This window comes from Glycine max, chromosome 15 (genome assembly GCF_000004515.6).
Source record: "Glycine max cultivar Williams 82 chromosome 15, Glycine_max_v4.0, whole genome shotgun sequence".
Classification (NCBI taxonomy): Eukaryota; Viridiplantae; Streptophyta; class Magnoliopsida; order Fabales; family Fabaceae; genus Glycine; species Glycine max.
The window spans coordinates 21,578,795-21,602,341 of record NC_038251.2 but is presented as its reverse complement, the minus strand read 5'-3'; the positions used below and the strand labels follow the sequence as shown (position 1 = coordinate 21,602,341).

The 23,547-nt window shown below is 32.6% G+C and overlaps 2 protein-coding genes across 2 annotated transcripts; one reads left to right on the top strand and one right to left on the bottom strand.

Moving 5' to 3' along the window:
* Positions 1–11,926: 11,926 nt before the first annotated feature.
* LOC106796120 (uncharacterized) lies at positions 11,927–12,629 on the top strand. The gene is made up of 2 exons (XM_014767679.1): positions 11,927–12,205; positions 12,294–12,629. The coding sequence occupies exons 1-2, from the start codon at positions 11,927–11,929 to the stop codon at positions 12,627–12,629; spliced, it is 615 nt and encodes a 204-aa protein (XP_014623165.1).
* Positions 12,630–22,134: 9,505 nt separating this feature from the next.
* LOC102660786 (uncharacterized) lies at positions 22,135–23,325 on the bottom strand. The gene is made up of 2 exons (XM_006598379.1): positions 22,493–23,325; positions 22,135–22,408 (listed from the first exon to the last, which is right to left on the bottom strand). The coding sequence occupies exons 1-2, from the start codon at positions 23,323–23,325 to the stop codon at positions 22,135–22,137; spliced, it is 1,107 nt and encodes a 368-aa protein (XP_006598442.1).
* Between the last annotated feature and the right edge of the window lie 222 nt (positions 23,326–23,547).

The window sequence follows — 23,547 nt, the reverse complement described above, 5'->3', positions numbered from 1 at the left end:
ATTTTTTTTAATTTTTATTTAATTTAATTTAATGAACTATTTTATTTTAAAAAAAATAAAGTTAAAGTGACCTGAAACGCAGTCAACGGATGTTGTTTTGATAGGGACCTAACACAAATTTTATATATTTTTACGGGGATCTGTTACAAAATTATCAATTTCATAGGGACCTAAAAACAAAAAGGTTCAAATTTTATAAGGATTTAAAACAACACGTCATTACAATTGTTGATGTTTCACTATAGACAACATTATCATACCTACTAGAACACTACATTGCAAATGCAATGGTAACAACACTTAATAAACCCCAAGGAACGCTACAATGCATCCTAAAACCTTGACCATCTTTTGTTCAGTGTTAATCTTAGTATGTTGCTTTGCAATTTTTTTCCTTAGTTCAACAACAACTTCATAACTTGCTTGAGATTGATGTTCTTCTTTAGCCAGCATCTTCTTCAACTCCATGATTTGTTCCTTATACAAACAAACTTTTTCTTCATTTACTACAACCTTCCGCTTCAGCTCCTCTATTTGTGACAACAAATGATTCACATCCACATTACTTCCATAACCCACATTGCCCATATTACTTCCCTGCCACCATTACTTTCAAAGTCTTGGCTCAATGATTTCTTCAAATAATCATCCTGATCCCAAAATCTATAGTTCTTAACTTCATGCAATCACAAACAAAAGCAATTTAAAACTATAGAACAAAACACAACACCAACCCAACCATGTTTTAATAAAGAGCATAGATCCTTGCATTCCACTTAGCACATTGCCAAAATAACTAGTTTGGATGCTTGTTGGTTCATGATAGTAGTTGAAGTGTCGACTTCTCGCAAAGACAACAAACAACACCATTAGACTCAATCGATGAAGACAAAGCTCCAACTGATGCCATCCATGACCAACATGAACCCTACTCAACCCTTTTCAAACCACCATGAGCCACCACCAACTCAAATCTACTCTCATTGACAACCCAACTTCAGCTATTCTCCTTGTCCTCATCTCAGATCAACAACCTTAAAAAAAATCAAACAATCCAAAATGACAACGTTTACAAAATTTCCTTTTTAAAATAGTGTTTGGATGACGTCATTAGATGACATGTACCACCCTTTCATGTGGCTCCTCACGTGTATCGCTAACATGTCCAACTAACGGGCACACCATCATGTTTTGGATGGAGACTAACGACAAAGATCTACCACAAAAGTTTTGAAGTTTTAGGGATCCAATGAAAAACAAATTTTTTTCATGGATCAATTGCAAAATTCAGGTATATTTCTAGGATCTCGAACATATTTAAGCCTATAACTAATTATATTCATAAACAGTTATATAATTAGTTATTTAAAAAATAACCAAATGTACCAAATTATAACTAGTTATACAAAATTAGGTATAATTATAATTATAATAAGCACTTGTGATTTATATAATTATTAGTTATGGTTATTTAAATACACAACGATGGTGTTGATTGGTAGATGAAGGTTGCAGAGAGGTGCCAATGGGCGACTTTCTTATTCATTCATAGGAGTGAATAGACAATTTAGTCCTTGAGATTGTACCCATTTTGCATATTAGTCCCTAACTTAATATTAAATTCAAAATAGTCTCTATCTTTGCATAAGTGTTGCAAAATAGTCCTTCCGTTAAATTTTAAAGTAACGCCGTTAGTGAGGTCAATTTTAGTGCCACGTGGCACTAAAGGATGACGTGGCATGACACGTGGACGTGCCTGATGCCACATCATTTGATGATAACAAAACGAGTAAATAGATAATTTAGTCCCTGACTTTGTACCCCTGTTGCATATTAGTCCCTAACTTAATGAAAAATTCAAAATAGTCCCTATCTTTTGCATAAATATTGCAAAATAGTCCCTAACTTAAAAGATGCTAGAAATCATGCTTAAAGTGTCCATGCATTGCAAAGGTTGTGCCTAGCACGATTTCTGGCCGCGCAGATTCCTCCTTGGATTCCTTGTCATCTTTTGATTCTTCTGGTTTTTTCTCTTCTTCTTTCTTTTCTTCTTCATTTGCTTTTTTCTCCTCCACTTTGTTTTCCTCTGGTTTTTTCTCTTCCTATTCAAAACACACAAAAAAATCAGAACCCAAAATGATACATTGATGGTAATTGAAGAAAAAAAAAGAGGAAAAGAGAATGGTTATGCAGACCTCGCCCATTGGTGTTGACAGCTACAGAGATAAGGTTGTTGCTGTGGATTTTTGGTTCTTTTTATTTGTGCAAGTGTGTGTGAGTTCTTTTTCGTATATATGCCTCAATTGGTTCAAAATCATCAAATTTGAAGAAGTCACTCATTCTATCATCATCAAATGGCGTGACACTAAAATTGACCTTACTAACAACATTACTTTAAAATTTAACGGAAGGACTATTTTGCAATACTTATGTAAAAGATAGGGACTATTTTGAATTTTTCATTAAGTTAGGGACTAATATGCAACAAGGGTGCAAAGTCAGGGACTAAATTTCATATTTACTCGTTTTGTTATCATCAAATGACGTGGCATCAGGCACGTCCACGTGTCATGCCACGTCATCCTTTAGTGCCACGTGGATAGTCCACGTGGCACTAAAATTGACCTCATTAACGACGTTACTTTACAATTTAATGGAAGGACTATTTTGCAACACTTATGCAAAGATAAGGACTATTTTGAATTTAATATTAAGTTAGGGACTAATATGCAAAATAGGTACAATCTCAGGGACTAAATTGCCTATTCACTCTCATTCATAGCTTCTCAAGGCAATTGGTGTGCATGATGTCCACTGTGTCCTACCGCTGGATTAGCCACTGCAGCCAACTGGCTTTGGAGTTAATGATAGTGATTTTTTGATAGAAGGTGCAGGTGGGGAGTTAGTGTGGTCATTGTGGTGGGAGTAGGTGATGGAAGTTGAATTGGAAGAGGGTGTCATGGGAAAAAAAGAATCTTTGTGCATGGTTTTAATGAGTGAGAAAAGAATTAAAATAAGGAAGTGAAATTGAATGATGTTGACATGAACATGTTGTAAAATGTGATAGATGATGGGTTTGATAGTCACACATTACACACTATTTGTGTATTGTGTGATTAAAATCTGAATTGGTAATTGATTTTTGAAATTGATTTTGAATATTAGGGATTTTTGAGAATGAGTTGGATATTTTTATAAATAAAAATTATTATATTGGTAGCTAAAACCTACCACAATGTTTAAAATAATTTTTTATAATGAGACTATTATTTGTGAAAATTTTATTACATTTATAGTGATGGTTTTCCGACAATATATTTTGAAAAACACTAACGTTTCTAATGAAAAATTAAAAAATAATCAAAAAGATATATTTTGAAAATATTAAGGACCTGAATGAAACTTATAAAATTTAATGTATCAAATAAAAAAAATGTTTGATTACACTTTAATATCCTAAGGATTTTTTTTAAATTAAAAAAAATCAAATAAAAAACTAAAAATAGAAGATGCATGTCTTGTTAGATAATAACTTTTCGTATTCCTATATGAAAATATTACATTCTCATCCCTCTTCATGTAAATAAAAAGTATGAAAAAAAAAATGAAATAAAAAGTATGAAAAAAAAAATGAAGCCACGACACTCCCAGGAATGCACAATACATGGGAATAAATTTTAAAAACTTATAATAATAATAATAATAATAATAATAATAATAATAATAATAATAATAATAATACATTTCCATGTTCACATTTCCGAAAATAAGCTTTTTTTTAATACGAAAAATAAAAGCACTCTTAATCTTAATTGAAGTTAATATGTTTTAAAAAATGATACTTTTCTAAAATTTTCATAGTTATAATAACACTACTTTTTTATAACTATTTCTATATAATAAAATTAATGTTTAAAATCTATTTTTTAGACAAAATCATTATACACTTATTATTTATTATCTTCTCATGTATGTGAAAATTGTTAAATTTTTTCCTTTAGTTGTGTGATTTAGTTTTTCTTTTATAAGTTGATATCTATATATGTAAGTTTTTAATATGGAAAGTATATATAAAATATAACTTATGAATAATAATATTTTTTATAAAAAAAAAGTAAACAAAATTTAATTAACTCATGAGGATCTCGAATTTACTTAAAACCACACTAACATCTGAATTATTAGGATTAAATTATTTTTTAATGCATTGCTATATTAATTTAATATAAATATATTTTTTCTCACTTACTACATTACGAATCAAATATTTAATTAAATATGTGTCTAAAATTAATTTTTAGACAAATCATTATTCATTTGTTTTGCATTATATTCTTCCGAATATAAATTATTGAAGATTTCTCTTACCTGTATAAATTTAAAATGTCTTTCATAAATTTATATTTATTCGTAAATTTATTAATATAAATAAAAGTTATGGGAAGAAACAGTATTTTAATGAAATAAAATAATAAAATTTATATTTAACTTACGAGGATGAACAACTTACCTAAACTTACATTAAAGACAATAGAATGAAATTAATTCTTTTAATTCATTGTTATAATAATAATTTTAATTTTAATTTATTCTTATATAAATTTGTAAATAAAAAAATAATTTTCAAAATCAATTTTTTAGCTATCATTATTATTTTTTATTTTTTTTATCTTACTTATATAAATTATTGAAGATTTTTTTATGTGAGCAAATTTAAATTTTCTCTTATGGGTTGATATCTATACGTAAATTTTTTAATATAAAAATTATATTGCATATATAAAAAAATATAGGAATGGTAAGTTTTTTATGATATAAAGTACGGAAATTTATAAAAATCTTGACTTAATGTATTATTTATTGTAGCTTTTAGTTGTATTTTTTTTAAAGACAAACCATAATCGGTGTCTTAGGATATTGATTAAGAAATTAAAAAGAGAATTTTTTTTATTGAAATACACAAAATTAAGTTGTCAATGAATTTTATGCTCTCTTACAATTCTACAATAAATATCTTCTTTTTTAAATTTCTTAATCAATATCCTAACAAATTGTTTAGATAGGGTAATTTAACTAAGTAATGTATTTTTTAAAGAGAATTAAATTTCTTTCTATTAAAAGTAACTGTTTGGATATTTTATTAAAAGAAATTTAAAATTTAAGAATTTAAGAAGGAATATTAGTTAGCTAAAAAAATAGAATTTCAAATTTCATCTCAAGAGAGTGAATTTGGAAATTCCCACTCTGGACAAAGGCGCACTTTCGTGCTCTCGACGTGCCTCGCTCACTCGTTGTCACAGTAGAGCCTCACTCTTAAACTTCTCTCTCTGGTTCATCTTACTTATATCTTGAACTTTCATGGTTTTGATGTTATTCTTTTGTGATAATTGTTTTGTTTTATTCTCATCTTAATCCAAATTGCATTTTACTCAACTGAATTCCAATCTAGGGTTCATATATTTTCCTCAATACTCGTTCTTGCAAACCTGATCCTTGGCTTTCGAACTTCTCCCTCCCTGCTTCGTCGTGCTCTATCATTGGCTAGGTTTTTTTTTATTGAGATTTGGTTCTAGGGATTCATATTTTGATGTTGTTCTTTTGTGATCTATTTCATAATTTTTTTGTTTTACTCTCATTAATCACATTTTACTCCGTTGAAGTGTTTTACACATTAATAATTTTTTTTATATAACATTACTTCTATGGTTGTGTTTTGTTTGTGTTCTGTTTTGGATTCAAAGAGAAGGTTATTGTATTCTATTTTGGGAGTCAGATACCAATCCTGCAATTGAAAAACAAGTGGATATTATTCCTTGATTCACAGAGTTTATTGCATAAGTTTCTCTTACCACTCTTAATTTATAGAGTTTCAAATTCAATCCTTGTTTTACAAAGGTAAAAAGAAAAATAGCTATTTAAATTTTCAGTTTCCATTAGATTAATTATTATTTAGCAGTGAAAGGGGTCTCCACTAGTTGGTGCATAAGTGGAAATTTGCAGCAAACAATTTCCACCTTTGTTGATTTTACTGAAGCAACGATCTTTATTATATAAAGTATGTTTGTACACATTACAATTAGAAATATGTAGTGCTGGATGTGCATCATATTCTACAATAATAGCATTTTCTTGATAGCCATATCTTTTAACATGTAGAAATAGATTTAAATATGTTGTGACCAATGTTATTAAACCGGTTGGTTGATTCGATTTACATCTTAGATTAAGTATGTGTTCATAATTTGGTATTGAAACCTATTGTGTGATACTCATTTGAGTCTGTTGAGTCACTTACCATACCATGCCTTGTTCGATATTGTTATGTTATGCCAATTGCCCAGACACTCACTAGTAGTAGTAGTAATTAGTATTGTTATAACCACAGTGCTGCATTTATGGTTTCAGTTAAGTAGGTTTGCTAGGAGTCACTCATATAAAATTCTTAGGTACTCGAAATTTGATGTATGTGTTAGTGCCTCATTGATTCTAATTGTGCTTGGCATATACATCAGGCATTAGCCATTGAGACATCAAAACTCTTTTTCTTCTTTCAAATGCTTAAAACTGTGGAACAAATTCTTTTTAAACTATTTATGTTCCTTCTATCTTCTTTCCTTCTGTTTAATATGGTAACAACAAAGTATTAGTACGACAAAGTAATGTTTCTGATCACTCACAATATCAAATAGAAATTCAAAGCAAGAGACTGTGCAAGGTACTAAGGTGTGATTAAGATAGTTCCCATGATTTGATAGCCTTTATCTAGGTCTAATTGGTGTAAACCATGCATGATTTAAAATAATATCAAACACACATGATCGATAAGGCATCTTTTATTTGGCCAAGCAATAGCATATTGAATCGAGCATCATTGCCCACCATCTATTTGCCTTTTTGGCTCTATTGGTATGTCAAGTCCTCTCTTCTTGTTCGAATTTAAAGAGCATAATTTATATTAACTCAAAGCACTCTTTTTAATTACTCCTAAGCAATAGTTATTATGCTTTTTTTGCAACAAGGATCGCAAGCACACTTTGATTTTGCTGGTTTGTTGTTGTTTATTGGTGGCTGTAGCTGTTCACATCTTGTGTGAGCTATTTTGCCTCCTTGTTCCTTTTTTTAATAAAATTTCCCTTTGACCTTCCAAAAAAAATCCGTGCTTTACAATATCAGTTAAGAATTTATTTCCGAATAGTTAAAAATCCTATGGTAGTTAAGTTTTTTAAATCGATTGGAGAGGATCATCATGCTCTTAATTATTTTTCAGAGTTGTGTAGATAAATTGCTAAAACTAAAACAGTAGTAAGATTTTACTTACTATTAGGAAGGAAAAGTCTATCCACATTACTAAGTTACCTTCATGGTATCTTCTTAAATTGGGTGGGTCAATATTTGTCTTTATGCATGATTAAGTTTGTCTTTGTTTATTTTAGTTACATTTCTACAAATCCATTTATGTTTCTACTTTTCTGGTTAAGATTTTTGAGGTTTGTATGTGACTTATGAATGTTTTCATGTCTTTCCACTTCTTTTTAGTTCTATTAATCGTCTGAACTTTGTAAATAATTGTGTTGTGCCTCACAATTTAGGGAAATAAAACTTTACCCATAATGTTATGCATTATATATACTATTTATTATTTCCTTTTTTTCCTTCTTTGTTAGAGTGCTTTTGTGAACAATTTATTAAAGTTAATGACATCCTTTTGTTATTATATTACTTTTGTTTTAGTTATATAGTGTGGATAGTCAAGAAATGGAAAGTAGTATAGTTGATGCTTTAGTTGCTTCAAGAAAACCTAGAAGAGATGAAAGGGAAGAAGAAGAACTTGAACAAGCATTTTTCATTATTGTTAGTGTTGCCACTATGCTTTTGAGTGCAATGACTTGGTATCACGGCAAGTACTCTGTTAGGGAACGAGCCCAAAATTTGGAATTAAAAAGACATAGTTTCCTCAATCGTCAATACAAGTAAACAAAAACTGATTGCATTGAACAATTAAGGGTCAGTATTTAAGCTTTGTAGAATTTTACAAGAGAAAGGGCAATTAGTAAAAATAAGAAATGTTCCTATAACTGAAGCTGTGGCAATGTTTTGCATATCCTTGCTCACAACCTAAAGTATAATTTGTACACTTTAGTTATTGTAGATCCATGCAAACAATAAGTAGGCAATTCAAGAATGTCCTGCGAGTTATAATGAAAGTAAGCAAATAATATTTGAAGCTCCATGACTATAATCTAGAGGGCTCGGTGGAAAACAAATGGAGATGGTTTAAGGTAAGTTTGCCATTTGTTAGTAATTATAAGATACTTTAAGTGATTACAACTTATTTTTTATTTTGAAATGTTTTTAGAATTCGATTGGAGCACTTGATGTGATACATATTCCAGTAACAGTTGCTATAAAAGATAGACCTAGATATCGTAATAGAAAAAGTGATATCTCTACAAATGCTTTAGGAGTTTGCGGTCCAGATTTAAGGTTTATATATGTGTTGCCTTGGTCCAGCAGGAGATTCTCGAGTATTGTGAGATGCTTTGCGTCGTCAAAACTGTCTCCATATTTCAAATGGTAATATCATGAAATGATGATACTTTATATAACATGTAAAAGAAATATGCATGATTTTTTATATATAATATTTTTTTTTAAAACCATTGTAGGTCAATATTTTCTTGTGGATGCAGGGTATAGAAATGGCCCTGGATTTTTAGCACCTTATCGAGGGACTAGGTATCATCTTAATGAGTGGATTGGAAACACCCCTCAAAACTACAAGGAGTTATTTAATCTTCGTCATGCAAGTGCAAGGGATGTTATTGAAAGATCATTTGGGGTATTGAAGAAAAGATAGAGTATATTAAGAACTCCTTTTTTTTATATAAAAACATAAATAAGAATTATTAATGCTTGTTTCATGTTATATAATTTCATAAGAGATGAACAACAAAGTGATCCAATTTTGGAAGCCCAAGACTTGGAACTTTTATTTGTTGTTGACGATGAGTTAACCAATCAACAAATGGAAAGAGTCCAAATAATATCGGAGAAGAAGTCACAACTATCCAAGCAACGGAGGAATGGACAAGATTTTGTGACACTTTAGCAATGAATATGTTTGCTACCTATCAAATAAGAAGAAACTTTTATTAGGGAGATGTTTTTAGTGGATTTGGATTTTGTTTCTTATGTGTAATTGATTTTATACTCATGTATGTGTGATACTTTGGATTTTTGTATTTCATAATACTTTGGATTTTGTTTTCTTTTTATGTGCAAGTAACTTTATACATTCATAGAATGCTAATTTGACATGTCCCACCTTTATATATATGTAATTATATATGTGAGATTTATTTTTGTCTAGAGAAATGGAATCAAGCAATGTGAAGAACAATTCAAGTGGAAAAAGAAAGATGTCTAGTGAGGACACAAGAAGTTACTTCTCATGGAATTTGTGACACCCTCTACCCCGACATATATATAAATAAACAAAATATATAAAAATATCGGTAACCAAATTCGCACGGGTAAAAGGTTCACATTCACTTCGCTATTATCAATTAAAACTTATTAAAACATATTCGGCTCAAAATAAGGCCGTCAAAATTTACATAGATATTTTGTTAAATCAGTGAAATAAAATAAAATAGACTAACATCATGCAATTAATATAAAAACTTATGTCCCACTATCACATCCTATCAGAGCGTTGTGTCTCGACGTCCTTCAGCACAATGTTCTTAAAGCAATTCACCTAGTCATCTGCTCCCCGAACACAAAGTTCAAGATCATCACAGATCCAAAACAAACAACACACGGGAGTGAGTTATCACATTCCTAACTAATAGAGAAACAAGACAACTAGATATACATATCATATAAACCAAATAAAACTTACTTACACGTAATTCCACCACTTTGTCATTCACATTTCACTTTTCATCCATCAATCACACTTTTCAATCATCAATCATATTACACAAGAATCACACGCTCTGATCAAGACATAATAACACATCAATTTCATAATAAACAATTAGCAAGCGCATGAGACAGTTATGCTAAGACTCAAGCCTATATGCAATGTGGTACCATGTCAGTGAAAAACCACCCTGGGGCGCTTAGGAGTACATAACAAGACATACCACACAATGGGTCTGTCAAGTCACTCTCACTAAGTAAGATCATAGGGAGACCAGTCAGGGTCACGATGTTTTGCGAGAATGCTCTAACTATATGGGATTAGCATAGGCTTAAAGGAACACTCAAACCCGGTGACCCCAAGGCCTACACTCCGAAGAGTCCGTTAGGGTCTCTCCCTCCTGATTCAGGTCCAACCCCTAAAATCATTTTAGCACATAGACACTGCTCGTGAATTATACAATATCCACAACCTCACACTCGTGTGTTAAACACGTACAACATATTGCGCTACAATTTAACATTGGTTCCTAAATAGAAACCTACACTTTCTCTTTAACACTGGCATAGGAAACCTACACTTTCTCAATGCATAAACACTGGTCGGGTTATTGTATAATTCATAGCTCACAATATAATTAATGTAACATCAAGTGTTAAACACGTCAACTTATTCACAATCGAATATCATGTCCACACTTTAACATCTCATAACATCACATCAACCATCTCATAACATTCCTAATGATATTCATAAGGTACAACATACACATGTTCATCAATTTAACCATAATATCTCAAACTCCAACACTTAATAATTTTGGAATCATACTATAACACTCTACAATATTATTTACATAAATTATTAATATAAATAACTACCTCTATATATATAAACTAGCATACATCATATTGAATCACAAATTTCAAAGTAAGCTTTCAATGCACAAATTCTAAAATAATTATATGAACACTTTGGTCAATTTCAATTATGATATTAATTTTTTAAATTATATATAAAAACCTAAAAAGCAAGAAAAAGAGAAAATACAAAATCAATATCTCTCTCTAAATTTTTCCTTACTTTATTTCATCAATTCATATTAATTAGAAAAATGCTCGATTTATAAGGTTCACGCTCAACACAATAGCATATCAATTTAACAACAATTGGTCTGTCAAACATATATAATTCACTGTAATAATTATAAGGATAAAATGAAAATTGGAAAAACACCCCAAAAACTCATTCCAATTGATATCTCTAAGGATCCCTACACATGTTCTCATTAATCCCCAATTGTGAATAACTCATCCCTTACCTCTTAGCGGGCTCACGTGTCTTCAGCCAGCAATAGCAGCATCTCTAGCGGTTCCTTGAGATTCCTCCAGTTATTCCTCTGACTGTCCCGATAGAATTCCCAAACGTCAGAGAGACGAAGAAGAGATTGAAGCCTTCACTTATACTATCTTCATGCGATTCCTTTTTCTCCCTCCACGAATATTATCTCGCAAATCCCAACGGTGAAAGTGTGCACAATTGAATTCCAAACAACATATCCAAATTTTATAAACATCCAACAGTTAACGAAACTGGGATCGTAGTTTTACTGAGACTGTTTTGGGTTTCTGCGGGAAAAGAGAAAGCTGTGGTGCGAAGGGTATTTCTCTTAGCTCCGACATGTTTTACAATTCCCAACGGTGAAAATGCTCAGAGTTGGGTTGCGAATGTGCTGCTAAAGTTTCACGACGATCCAATGGTAAATGAGTCCGAGATCGTCATTTTTCTGAGACAAGTTTGGTGGGCTGCGGGAAAAAGAAAGGGTTTTGAGAAGAGAAGGGGAAAAACGAAAATGAGGCCAAGAGGAGACACCTGACTTAACATAGTTATTTATACCTATGGTACTCAGCCTATTATTTTCTCTATATTTATTTATTTATTTACTAAAAAGCTTTTTAAATTTATTTACGAAAAATTGGGATGTTACCGAATTCGGAAATGGAGCATGTGCTAGCTGATGTGCTTAGAGATCAAAGAAATTTGGGTAATAAAGGTGATGGAAATTGGAAAGCAGTAGCATATAGTACTGCAACTCAAATTTTGTCCAAGCGTTTTGGAGTTCACCTCATGGCAGATAACATTAAGAACCATTTTAAGCTTTGGAGAACATGGTATGGAATTGTGAGTGACATTCTTAGTCAAAGTGGATTTGACTGGGATAGCACAAAGTATATGATTACTGTTGAAAATGAAATTGCATGGAATGAGTATGTTAAGGTAGTTAATCATCTTTTTAATTTTATTTATTATTCAATCGTAGCTATTATTTGTGTTGTTATTAACATGTTTCTATTTTTTTTTCAAGTCACATGAAGAGGCCAAACAATTTCGATTCAAAGTCATTCCTAATTGGGATGATATTGTAGACCCATGTGCAAAGGATAAAGCTACTGGACTCGGAGCAGAAAATGCATTAGATGCAGATGATATCATGAGCAAAGAAGCAAATGAAGAGGAAGCAATTCCCAGTGTGAGTATTGACTTAGAGGGATCAAGTTCTGTCACAAGGAAAAACATTCGCCCAAATAAGCATGGAGAGAAAGAAGGGATGATTTCCTCAATGAAAAAAGTAACCGAGTCATTGAAAGAATTTGTTAAAGTGACTAAGAAGAAGATGAAGAACAAAAAAAGATGGAGATAAATGAATCTCAAGAAGTGGTACATGAAGTGGTAAATGAGCTAGATAATATACCTAATTTTAATGGTGCACTTCGACATAGAGCAATCAATTGGTTGACAGAAAATCCCATTAAGTTTGTGATTATAAAAGCTCTTACATTGGATGAGACACTACTAGGAAAAACATTTTCTATGACAGCGAAACTACAATGGTTGACCAAGAATCGTCTTAGTATATAAGGCAGTGGAAATTTTGTAAATAAGGAGTTTTTAACGAAGATGGTTTTACGAAAACCACCTTAGAAGGCTATCATTCTAAGACGACTTTTACAAAACCGTCTTAGAAGATTTTTCGGTGTATATAATATTTAATGTGTCCCTCTTTACTCGTTGCGCTTCTTCTTCTTCTTCGTCGATGTTTTTGTCTGACTCCAATGAAAAATTCCCCGCTGAGTCACTGTTCCGGTAGCTCCGAGTAAGGCCGAAGGCATCGTTGCAACCTTTCTCTTGTTGGCATCTTCGACATTGTTATTCCCGTCCTTGTCTACAAGGGCATCATTCGTGAATTCGTAAGTAGTCATTTTCCAATTCCCAATTAGGGCTTTCTTTAGGAACGAACCACTTTAGCACTTTTTTTTCAACCAATGTTGATGCTTGGAATCAATGTTGTAGTTGCTTTCAATGTGATTTTTCCTGACTGGAGGCTAATGGCATTGTTAATAGTAATTTTCATAGCTATGGAATGCTTAAAAATTGAATCTATGCTTTATTTATTTGCTTGCCTATCATTTGACGTAGTTTGAATTTGAAACAAGCCTTTCAGTCAATGCATTCTTTAAGGGTGTCAAAACATGAAAAAATAAACCATCATTAAGAAGGTAAAGGTTGCTTAAACATGGCTCACCCTTTATATTAAACTTTGAATTAATACACACTTTAGTCCCTGAACACGGGTTGTTGTTGCTTTGATTGTTGAAAGATTTAATCAATATAACGTGATTAAAAAATCCTAAAATATAATATGGATAAGCATGTTGAGCAGGCACAAAACCTTGACTTCCATTTCTTGGAGTACAAGATCTCTCAATAGAGAAAGAATTGGGGATACTATTGCTACTCGGTAAGTCATCTTGTGAATAGTTTCCAAATATTTCTCCATTTTTTTTGTGTTTTAAGGCCATTACCCCCATGTTTAGTACATGCTTGATTCATATCTTTCATCCTAAGTGTTGTAGTAGTAGTAGTAGTAGTAATAGTAGTATTGTTACTATTGTCAACATGAGCACTTTCTTCAATGTTGCTCTTCAGTGTTGTTGCTTTGACATAGGTGAAAAAGGCTACTGACTCTCCAATCTTTTGTTCACTCTTCTTTGGACTAGATAAAAAATGTCCTACAAAATTATGGAAAATCAAAGAGAAATCAGTAAAAATGACACAAGGTACTCACTTCAACCAAACTTTGTTCAACTTCAGGACTCAGATATCTCATATCCCTTTTAAACTAAGGTCATTTTTTAAATTATAACAGTATAGCTAAAAGGAAAGATTTGATGTGCAAACTGTTGATAAATATTTGTGTTTTAATTTAAAATTTATAAATATATATTAATTCTATTTTATAAAATAAAATATTTATTTTAGATTTTCTTAATATTTTGTTTTAATGAGTCAACTAGTTTGTTATGTTTGTTGTGACAACTGTAGGTTGGTTTTCCAACGGTCATATTTCTAACGGTCATATTTTGTTGTTGCAAAATGCCTATATATATCTCTTTCCTCTTTTCTAGAAATGACAGACTGAGAGCTCTGATTTCTTTCTCCCAAAAATTTGTCTCTTTCTTTTCCTATAAAAAACTTATTTTTTGTGAGAGCAAAAACATTGGTGTTCATAAGGTTCAGGGATCTTTTCGCTGCACACGATTGGAACCAACGGGTTGTCGTATCTTGGGAGAGGAGTGCAATCAAATTTTCCTACCAGTGTAGTTGGGCGCTTTCTCTCTAAGGATAGCGTTTACGCGCTTCAACCCAGACTATTTAATTCTTTCCCTTAATTTAATTTTTCCTTGTGCTCATTGTATGATATAATGCATTATTTATGTGTTGTCAATTAAATTTATTTTGCTACTGTTATTTTGTTATTTAATTCAAGACTGAGCATCTTCTTCGTATTTATTTTCTTTCATTTTTTATTTTATTTTCCAACACAAACTACCATCAATACTTCTGATGCTTGATGGATGCTGCCTTGGAGTACCTGCATGTGTAATAATAAAAAATAACACTTGGGCATGAACAAATGTATTTATTTTGATTTTCATGAGAAATCAGACTTGAAATGTAGTTTAAGATTTCATTTAAAAATGCAATATGATTCATTTATATTTAATCAAATTTTAACTGCACCATTGACTTTTATGAATTTATATTGCAATTCAATCTCTATACTACCATCAGAATTGATATCTCCTTTTCGTGTGGAAGGCAATGCGAAACTAAGAAGCACACCATTTATTTATTATATATACACAAACACAACACATTGAAAGGTTGAATAATTTGCAAAGTAAGCTCAAAGTTGATTTGAAAGAAAACATTTCTTATATACTCAATTTAATTTCAAGGTTTACCATGTTGCATAAGCTCATCAAATTCTCATACTGTAGAATCCATTAGTTACATTCTTTCTTTTATTACTTAAATATTGATTTCTAACATTTACCTATTGTTCTTGTTGGATAAATACTCCTGTCTCTGGATTAGTGCTCCTTTTGGACTTGTCATCTGTGTTATCAGAGAACAAGGTGGTACTGTTTGTATTGGCATCACTTGGATCTGATGCTACCAGATCAAATTCATAATTCAAGATGTTCTCTACAAGTCCAAGCTGCCAGAATAGAAACAACTATTTCAAGGTTTTCCAGTGTTGTGATTAGTGTATTATACTAATGGTTTTACTCTGTTGTTTGTGTCCATAGCTTTAAAGTTTCACTTGCTTTATTTATATAAAATAGTCATGGAATGAGATAGCATCTACAGACCAAACAAATAATGAGCTTGAGCTTCTAACCAAAACTTTCAACTTATGTCAGTAAGGTATTTAGAAATATGTGTCTGTTTCTGTGTCACATGATTATGAATAATCCATGTTTTCATATTTCTCTTGTGATGATTCAGTTGAATTAATTGAAGGAATTGAAGAGGACTAAAGATTTGTATGACTGGGCAGAGGTTGCGTATAGTTATTTGGCGATGGTGAACTACCCATATCCTGCTGAATTCATGATGACTTTGGCTGAACACCCCATCATGGAGGTTAGTATGGTTTCAAATTTGTAGTATATGATGATGGAATATCCTACCATGCCTATTTTTTGCAAATATAGGTGGCTGGATTGCTTATACACTTGTGAAAAAAGGCCTTTCCTTAACCTCTGTTCGAAAGGTAAGAAAATTACTGAAGATAATCTTGATTAATAAAATAAATTGTTGTTAATGAATTTTGTAAATCAAATAATAGTACAAGGACATTTATTTCAGTCCTTAGTAGAAACAATTTTGTTGTTTATTTTTTCAAGTAATTGTCCAAGATAAATAATATTCTGGTTAAACCATCAATCGGGTTTCTGGGTCCTGCATTTTTTCTTACATAGCTAAGCCATGTGAAAATACCTCCCATGGCAGTACTATGCATGGCTTGCAATGAGGTTTGAGCTAAATTAATTAATATATATCTTACCAAATCATAGGTGGACCAAGCCCGCTTATTAATTATTACAACTTGGATGCAATGTTTTTTTTATTATTAGAAATCACTAGCTACATGCCAATGGTTGTAGTGTAGGTGCTTAAATTGAAACGATGGTGTTTCTTTGTATTCTATTTGATAATCATTGTGATATATAATTCAGTAAGAAAACGATTTAATGTGATATTCTTGTACACTTCTGGAAATCAAAATGGTATTTAAGTCCATTTTCTTCTTTTCTTTTATTTCTTCACCATTCCTTCTTAGACAAATTATCCAATTAGTGTTATATGCATATAACTCTATAGTATGCATATAAGTGAATCTTCTGTCATTTGTATATACACTGCACAATTATTATATAAGTGAATCTTCTGTCATTTGACTATAGATAAGGTATATATATTTAAATTTTCAATGCTATGCCTAATTACAACCTTCTAGCTCTAGATTCCATTGTTGGAGGGGTCACATTCATCACTTTCTTTCTAGTTTGCTAATTTCTTTCTCTTCACACTCTTCTCTTCTTTCTCACTTTTGCTTTGAAAATGTATGTGTTGAAATTAAGTGACACACTTTAGCTAGCTAGCTCCATCTTCTCATTTTAGCATCTCTTTTGAGTCTTGAATGAATTTTTGTTTGGTGGTCAAAGTATAGCTAGGAAGCCTCTAAAATCCATGCATCACACTGCTAAGAATCTGAAAGGTCCAAATAGAAATCTCAATAATGAGAAGATTCTATTCCAAGTTAATATTACCAACACCTACAGTTTCCAGTAAAAATGGGCCATATATGTATTATTTTTTGCGTGATTGTGTGATTTTTCATTTTCATAATTATTTTTTTACGTGAACTTTTTATTTGGGAATATACTATTATTGGTCTGGAGTAGTAATATCTTCCAAAGATCTCAATAGATCGATCGTTGTTATATTTTGTCCTTCACTCTCTGGACCGTAGATTAAAATTTACCTATAAATAAAGAAATCAGTTAAATTCAATATTTTTAAAATTGGAACTTATAATTAAATGCGTAATAATCTAACTCCTTACTATATATTAAGCCGATTTTAGTGATTTTGATAATTGGAGAAGTGTAAATATGGATTTGCAATTTATTAGTTTAGTCATACGTGGTTAAACATGTAGTAATTAAGTTAATAATTTTAATATCGTTTAATATTTTAAGTAATAAAACAATACAATTTATATGTAATATTTGAATATGTATTTTTTTATAGTAAAATATTTTAAAGTAACTAAAAAGATTTAAAATAAAAAAATGGTTATTTTTAAATATTTACAGGTTCAAAATTCGATTATTACTAGTTTTCATCGGTTGTAATTAAGATGAGTTAATTTTTGGAATTAACAGGCTAGACACAAGACTAATTTCTAATTAAGTCAATCGAACCAGCTGATCTGATCTAACAATAAAACCAACGATTGATTCCAGTTCATATATTCTCCATTCAAATACTAAATTTATTAGAATTTTATATTTATGATATATTAAATTCCAGTTCATATAGGTTTTATTAGAATTATCTAAGGAGTTCAATATTGAAAAGTTTCTCCTTGTGTTTTTGGACTCCCTGATTGACTGCAGGTGTGCTTCCTATGATTGTCTTTCTGGAGATATATGATTTAAGTCGTATCTTATAGAAGCTTGTGTTTTGTTGTGATAAATGGAAAGATGTAATATTATTGATGATGTCTCTTAGAACATAATTTTATGGTTTATCTCTAACATGAGTTATCTAAATATCTAATAAATAAACAGAACATAGGCCAGCTCAACATCATTATACTTACTGTTACTGAATCCTTAGATGCTCCCCTTTTTTTTCCAGCTTATTGCTAATTACTTGTTTATTTGTTGAAACCAAAATTTAATTTCTGCTCTTGCAAGACCACTGCAACCATATCCCATTTCTAGTAAACGTATAGTCCCAGATCAAATTGATAAACCTGATTGGGCCGATGATGTAAGTTATCTGACTTCTTCCTATTTAAATGCTTTGTATTTTTATCCGATTTAACTCATTTTGGCTTAAGATTACTTAGTGGTGGTTCATTGGTTTCTGATTTGTTTTTATTTCTTCTTGTGTTTAACTTTTAGGGAACCCCCAAAATTGAGCACAATAGTAGTCTACAGCATAGCATACTGTTGAGGTGAGGAATTTTAAAAAGCACAGTAGATGATTTGTGTAAGATCAAATTGGACATTGTCTTTATTTTTTTTATTAGACTTTCTAACATATATTAATCTGTAAGTCAAAACTCCAGATCAAATTGAGAGAATGAGGGAAACTTGTCGGGTAAGTTCCTTGCCACTTTTTTGCCTATATAGATTCTTAGAGGAAGATATTTTTACCCCTCTTCCATATGCTACACTAAAACAAAACATGACAACCTCCTTTTACAAGTATGCATTTGGCGTTTGGATCATATTAAGTAGCTAATATGATTCAATATCAGTGGTTTTTTAAATTTATTTTCATTTTGATATTTATTTATGTTAAAAAAATTACGTTAAAATTTCACATTTTAATCTCAATTTTTTTTAAAAAATTATATATTTTTTTGTCTCAAATCACAATTATTTATATTAATAAATTAATTCTCTTTGCTTTTTCTTTCTCTCTCAATTCAATCTACTTAATTATAGTTTTTACTTAAATACAAATACTCCTATAATTAGAATATTATGTATAATATTATATATATATATATATATATATATATATATATATATATATATATTATTTTAAAAAATTGGGAAATATGAAAAAAAACATGGTGTGCTTATTAATGGGCCAGACAATATCTTTGGTTTAAAGGATGAAAACAAAAAAATTGAATTAATGTAGAATATAAAAGATATAGATAAAATAAATATAAAATTTCTCTTCTATATTATTTCTCTCTTCTTTACTAACCCAAACAAAAAATGATTGAATGAATGAATAGGGTAAAATAAGATACGTAGTAACATGTGAAGGGTGGGTGTGTATTATGTATGTAAGGAAGTGGTGGATGTGTATTATGTATGCAAGGAAGTTGTTAGGGGAGAAAGAACACAATGCTGACTTCGAGGGCAGCAACCTCCAGAAAGAGAGAGAGAAAGGAGAATTCTTAACTTTTGAAGGTTTTTCTTTTCCCTTCTATGAAGAGCAATTCGTACATATATAGCATAAGCTGTTATGCATAGACAAAGACCCAACAACATAACAAAAAGTAGAAAACGGAAAATATGCGTAATCAAAATATCCTAACAATAATATCCCTCCTAACAATAATATCCCTTTATTCTACTAACATCTTCTAGAAGACTCTATATTAACCTATAGTACTGTGCTATTCCTTGTTCACGTGCCTGTGCCTGCTTGCATGACCTTGGTTCCACATTCAGCACATAGTCTTGATTTGTCTATTGGGTCTTGCTATTTGTAGCTTCTGATTACTGTTCCTATCCTCTAAAGGCATGATTTGGTGTTGGGCACTACCTTCGTAACACTCGCATGTCCTTCAAAAACACCTTGCCCTTAAGGTGTTGGCGGTAGGAGGAATGAACCTGGATCCCAAATTAGGATGGGCGTAGGAATGAGTGAATGTCTATTAGTGGCGCGGAGGCAGAACCGGTCTGAAGCATCTCGGTGCAAGATGACGCTGCCGTAGGGGACCGTGTTGCAGGAGCTGTGGTAGTAGTGGTGGCGGACAGTGCGGAACACCTCCGGCAAAGCCCTTGGCGCTGCGACGTGATTCGTTACCAGAGGGGGCAACAAGGATGAGACCTTCGGCGCTGATACGGGTCGCGGCAACAACCATATTGCTTGTGCCGCGGCGTGTGGTATCGACAGAGGGGGCACCTCCGACGACAACTCCGGCATACCCAGCGGGACAAGTTCCTTCGTGGTGTCGTTGTGAACTTCGTCGTCGACGTGGTGGCTGTGGATCGATGAAGAAGATGTCGTGAGTGCGGTGAGCGTCGGAGACAGAGTTGGCTTGAGTGGCGAAGGCAACGGCGGATGGGGCGGTGGAGTTAGCGGCGGTGACGTCGGAAATGGCGGAGGTGGCAGCGGAGGCCGCGACAGAGGTCCGGGTCGTCGAGGCAGTCAGAGGAGAAGGGCATCCAGTTGGGCGTCGAGGCGGCGTGTAACGACATCAAGTTTGGCCAAAGCCACCTCAAGGCGGTCTTCGGTGGCTGACGACGAGGCTGACGACGAGTTGTGTGGGTGGTGGTAGGCAGTCATGGAAGTGGCGTATGGTGAGTGGCAGCCATTGAAGGTGGTCGTGGGAGCTCCGTACGGCGAGTAGAAGCCATGGACGGCAGCCATGGAAGCTTGGTATGGTGGTTGCGGAAATGAAGGAGGGGTTCTCTCGGGATCGAACAAGCTCAGCAACCGTTGGCGGGTACTCTCAAAATCAATCCCAAGGGATTTAGCTGGATGTACAAAGGGATGAAGGGTGGGCGGCAATGAAGGTGTGGGGAGATGGGTATGGCAGCCATGGAAGGCGACCATGGGAGGTCAATGAAAGCACCAATGTTAGGGGAGAAAGAACACAATGCTGACTTCGAGGGCAGCAACCTCCAGAAAGAGAGAGAGAAAGGAGAATTCTTAACTTTTGAAGGTTTTTCTTTTCCCTTCTATGAAGAGCAATTTGTACATATATAGCATAAGCTGTTATGCATAGACAAAGACCCAACAACATAACAAAAAGCAGAAAACGGAAAATATGCGTAATCAAAATATCCTAACAATAATATCCCTCCTAACAATAATATCCCTTTATTCTACTAACATCTTCTAGAAGACTCTATATTAACCTATAGTACTGTGCTATTCCTTGTTCACGTGCCTGTGCCTGCTTGCATGACCTTGGTTCCACATTCAGCACATAGTCTTAATTTTTCTATTGGGCCTTGCTATTTGTAGCTTCTTATTACTGTTCCTATCCTCTAAAGGCATGATTTGGTGTTGGGCACTACCTTCGTAACACTGCTTACATAGTAAAAAAAAGGGGGACCAATTGCAAGGCTCATCCGTCAAAGAAAAAAAAAATGTCGGGAAAGCAATTGCCTATAAATATGTTCAGTGGTAATGTTTAGTGCTATGAAGCACCAACATCAATATGGACACCGGATACGACACTAACACAGACACGGACACGTGGACACTTGTAATGTTGAAAATGTAGGACACAGACATGTGTGTGTGTGTATATATATATATATATAATATAATATAAAATAAAATTACATAAAATTAAATATGAGCGATATGCATAAAAGATCTAAATTGAAAATCAAGATTTATATATTCATCATCATCTCAAAAGAAATTTTCCTATGATAATGAGTCACAAAAAATACTAAGAGACCTCATTATACAATTTGTACGCTTTATTTTTTTACAAAAAAGAAATATAAAGCAAGATGATGAATTAACAACTTCAAGTCTTCACGAATTTCACAAACTAGCAATCATCAATGAAAAAGACACCCTCTAACTCTGGTTCATCTAAAGACAAACTAGCAATTTCAAGAATACCACAATCATCAAGTGACCCAAAATCATCTCCAGTTACATCTCACATTTTAGTTTCCTCTTGATGATATTGTGGAGTATTCCTTGAGAGAAGTCGTAGGTTGCTATGAACAAATACTAAATCTTCAGCTCTATGTGGTGCCATCTTGTTTCTCTTTAAAGAATGGATAAATGAATATGTACTCCAATTCCTTTCACAACAAGAAGATGAACAAGGTTGCGCAAGTAGCTTAAGGGCAATCTTTTTGAAGTATTGGAGAATTAATGCCATGAACTAGCCACCAAGCTTTTGGATCCATTTGACCTCTATCATTTAAAGAATCAAGATCATCAAAACCTTCTCTTCCATTCGAGAAGTTGGCAAACTCAATATTCACTTTCCTCCTTACATCCACATCAAGAAAGAACCTCTTGAAGCATTTTAATCTTTCACGAGTGAGTTCCATGTCTTGATGTGGAGGAACTCGATTAGAATCTTCACTTAACCATTCATGACTATAATATCTACAATTAAAAAGAAATATATACATGATTAAAATTTATGTAATTCTAAAAAAAATGTAAGTAAAAAAGTATAGAGTCTATTACCTAGGATTTAAAGAATGAGCTAAACAATGGAGAGGAGTGCTACTCTTAGTCCAACGATCAATTAATATGGAGTGCACTACCTCATAAAAGGTTGATCCTTCACTCTCCTCCTTTCTCTCATATTGATATATGACATTCTTCACCTTTTCAATCATTGAATCCCACATCTCATACACTAGATGGAGAGATGAAGCTTCTGTATCCGTTCTTCTAAGAACATCATAGATAGGGCTAGTGAAAGAAAGAATATAATCAACATTATCCCACCATTTATCATCCAACAAAGTATCTTTCACAAATTTAGCCTTTGCAACATCATCTTCCTTATAAGAAGACCATTGGTCACTAATGACCATCTCTTGGAGTCCTTTCTTCAATTGCTTGAATCGCTTGAGCATTACAATAGTGGAGGCAAATCTTGTTGGAGCAATGGATAGCAATTTCAATGAATTGAAAATTGATAGTCTCATAGAGTGACTCATGACAAAGTTTTTCACAAACATTGCATCATCCGTAATTTGAGAGATCCAAGAACATTCTTCACAAGCAACATTATTTTTTTCTGTATTCTTGGCTGCACATATGTTCTTTAAAGCAAGATTTAATGTATGGACAACACATGGAGTCCAATAGATGGAAGGAAACTCAGCCTCAATTATTAAACCTGTTGCTTTACAAATGGCTGCATTATCCGTCACTATTTGCACAACATTTGAGTGCCCAACCTCCATAATTACCTCCCTCATATGTTTGACAATGAAATCTTTGTCTTTGATCTCATTTGAACAATCAATGGCCTTTAAAAACATAGGTCCACTCTCCGTGACAGCCATGAAATTAATAAGAGATCTTCTTTGCGGGTCACTCCATCCATCACTAACAATGCTCACACCCTTCTGGTTCCATGCATTTTTAATTGGTTGTAATAAATTCTCCACATGTCTTCTCTCGTTTTGAAGTAATGTTGTCCTTAATTTATTATAACCTAGAGGTTGGTAACCACTGTTCTGATTGTTGGCAGCATAGGCAAATGCCTTCCTATATGAGGATTTCTT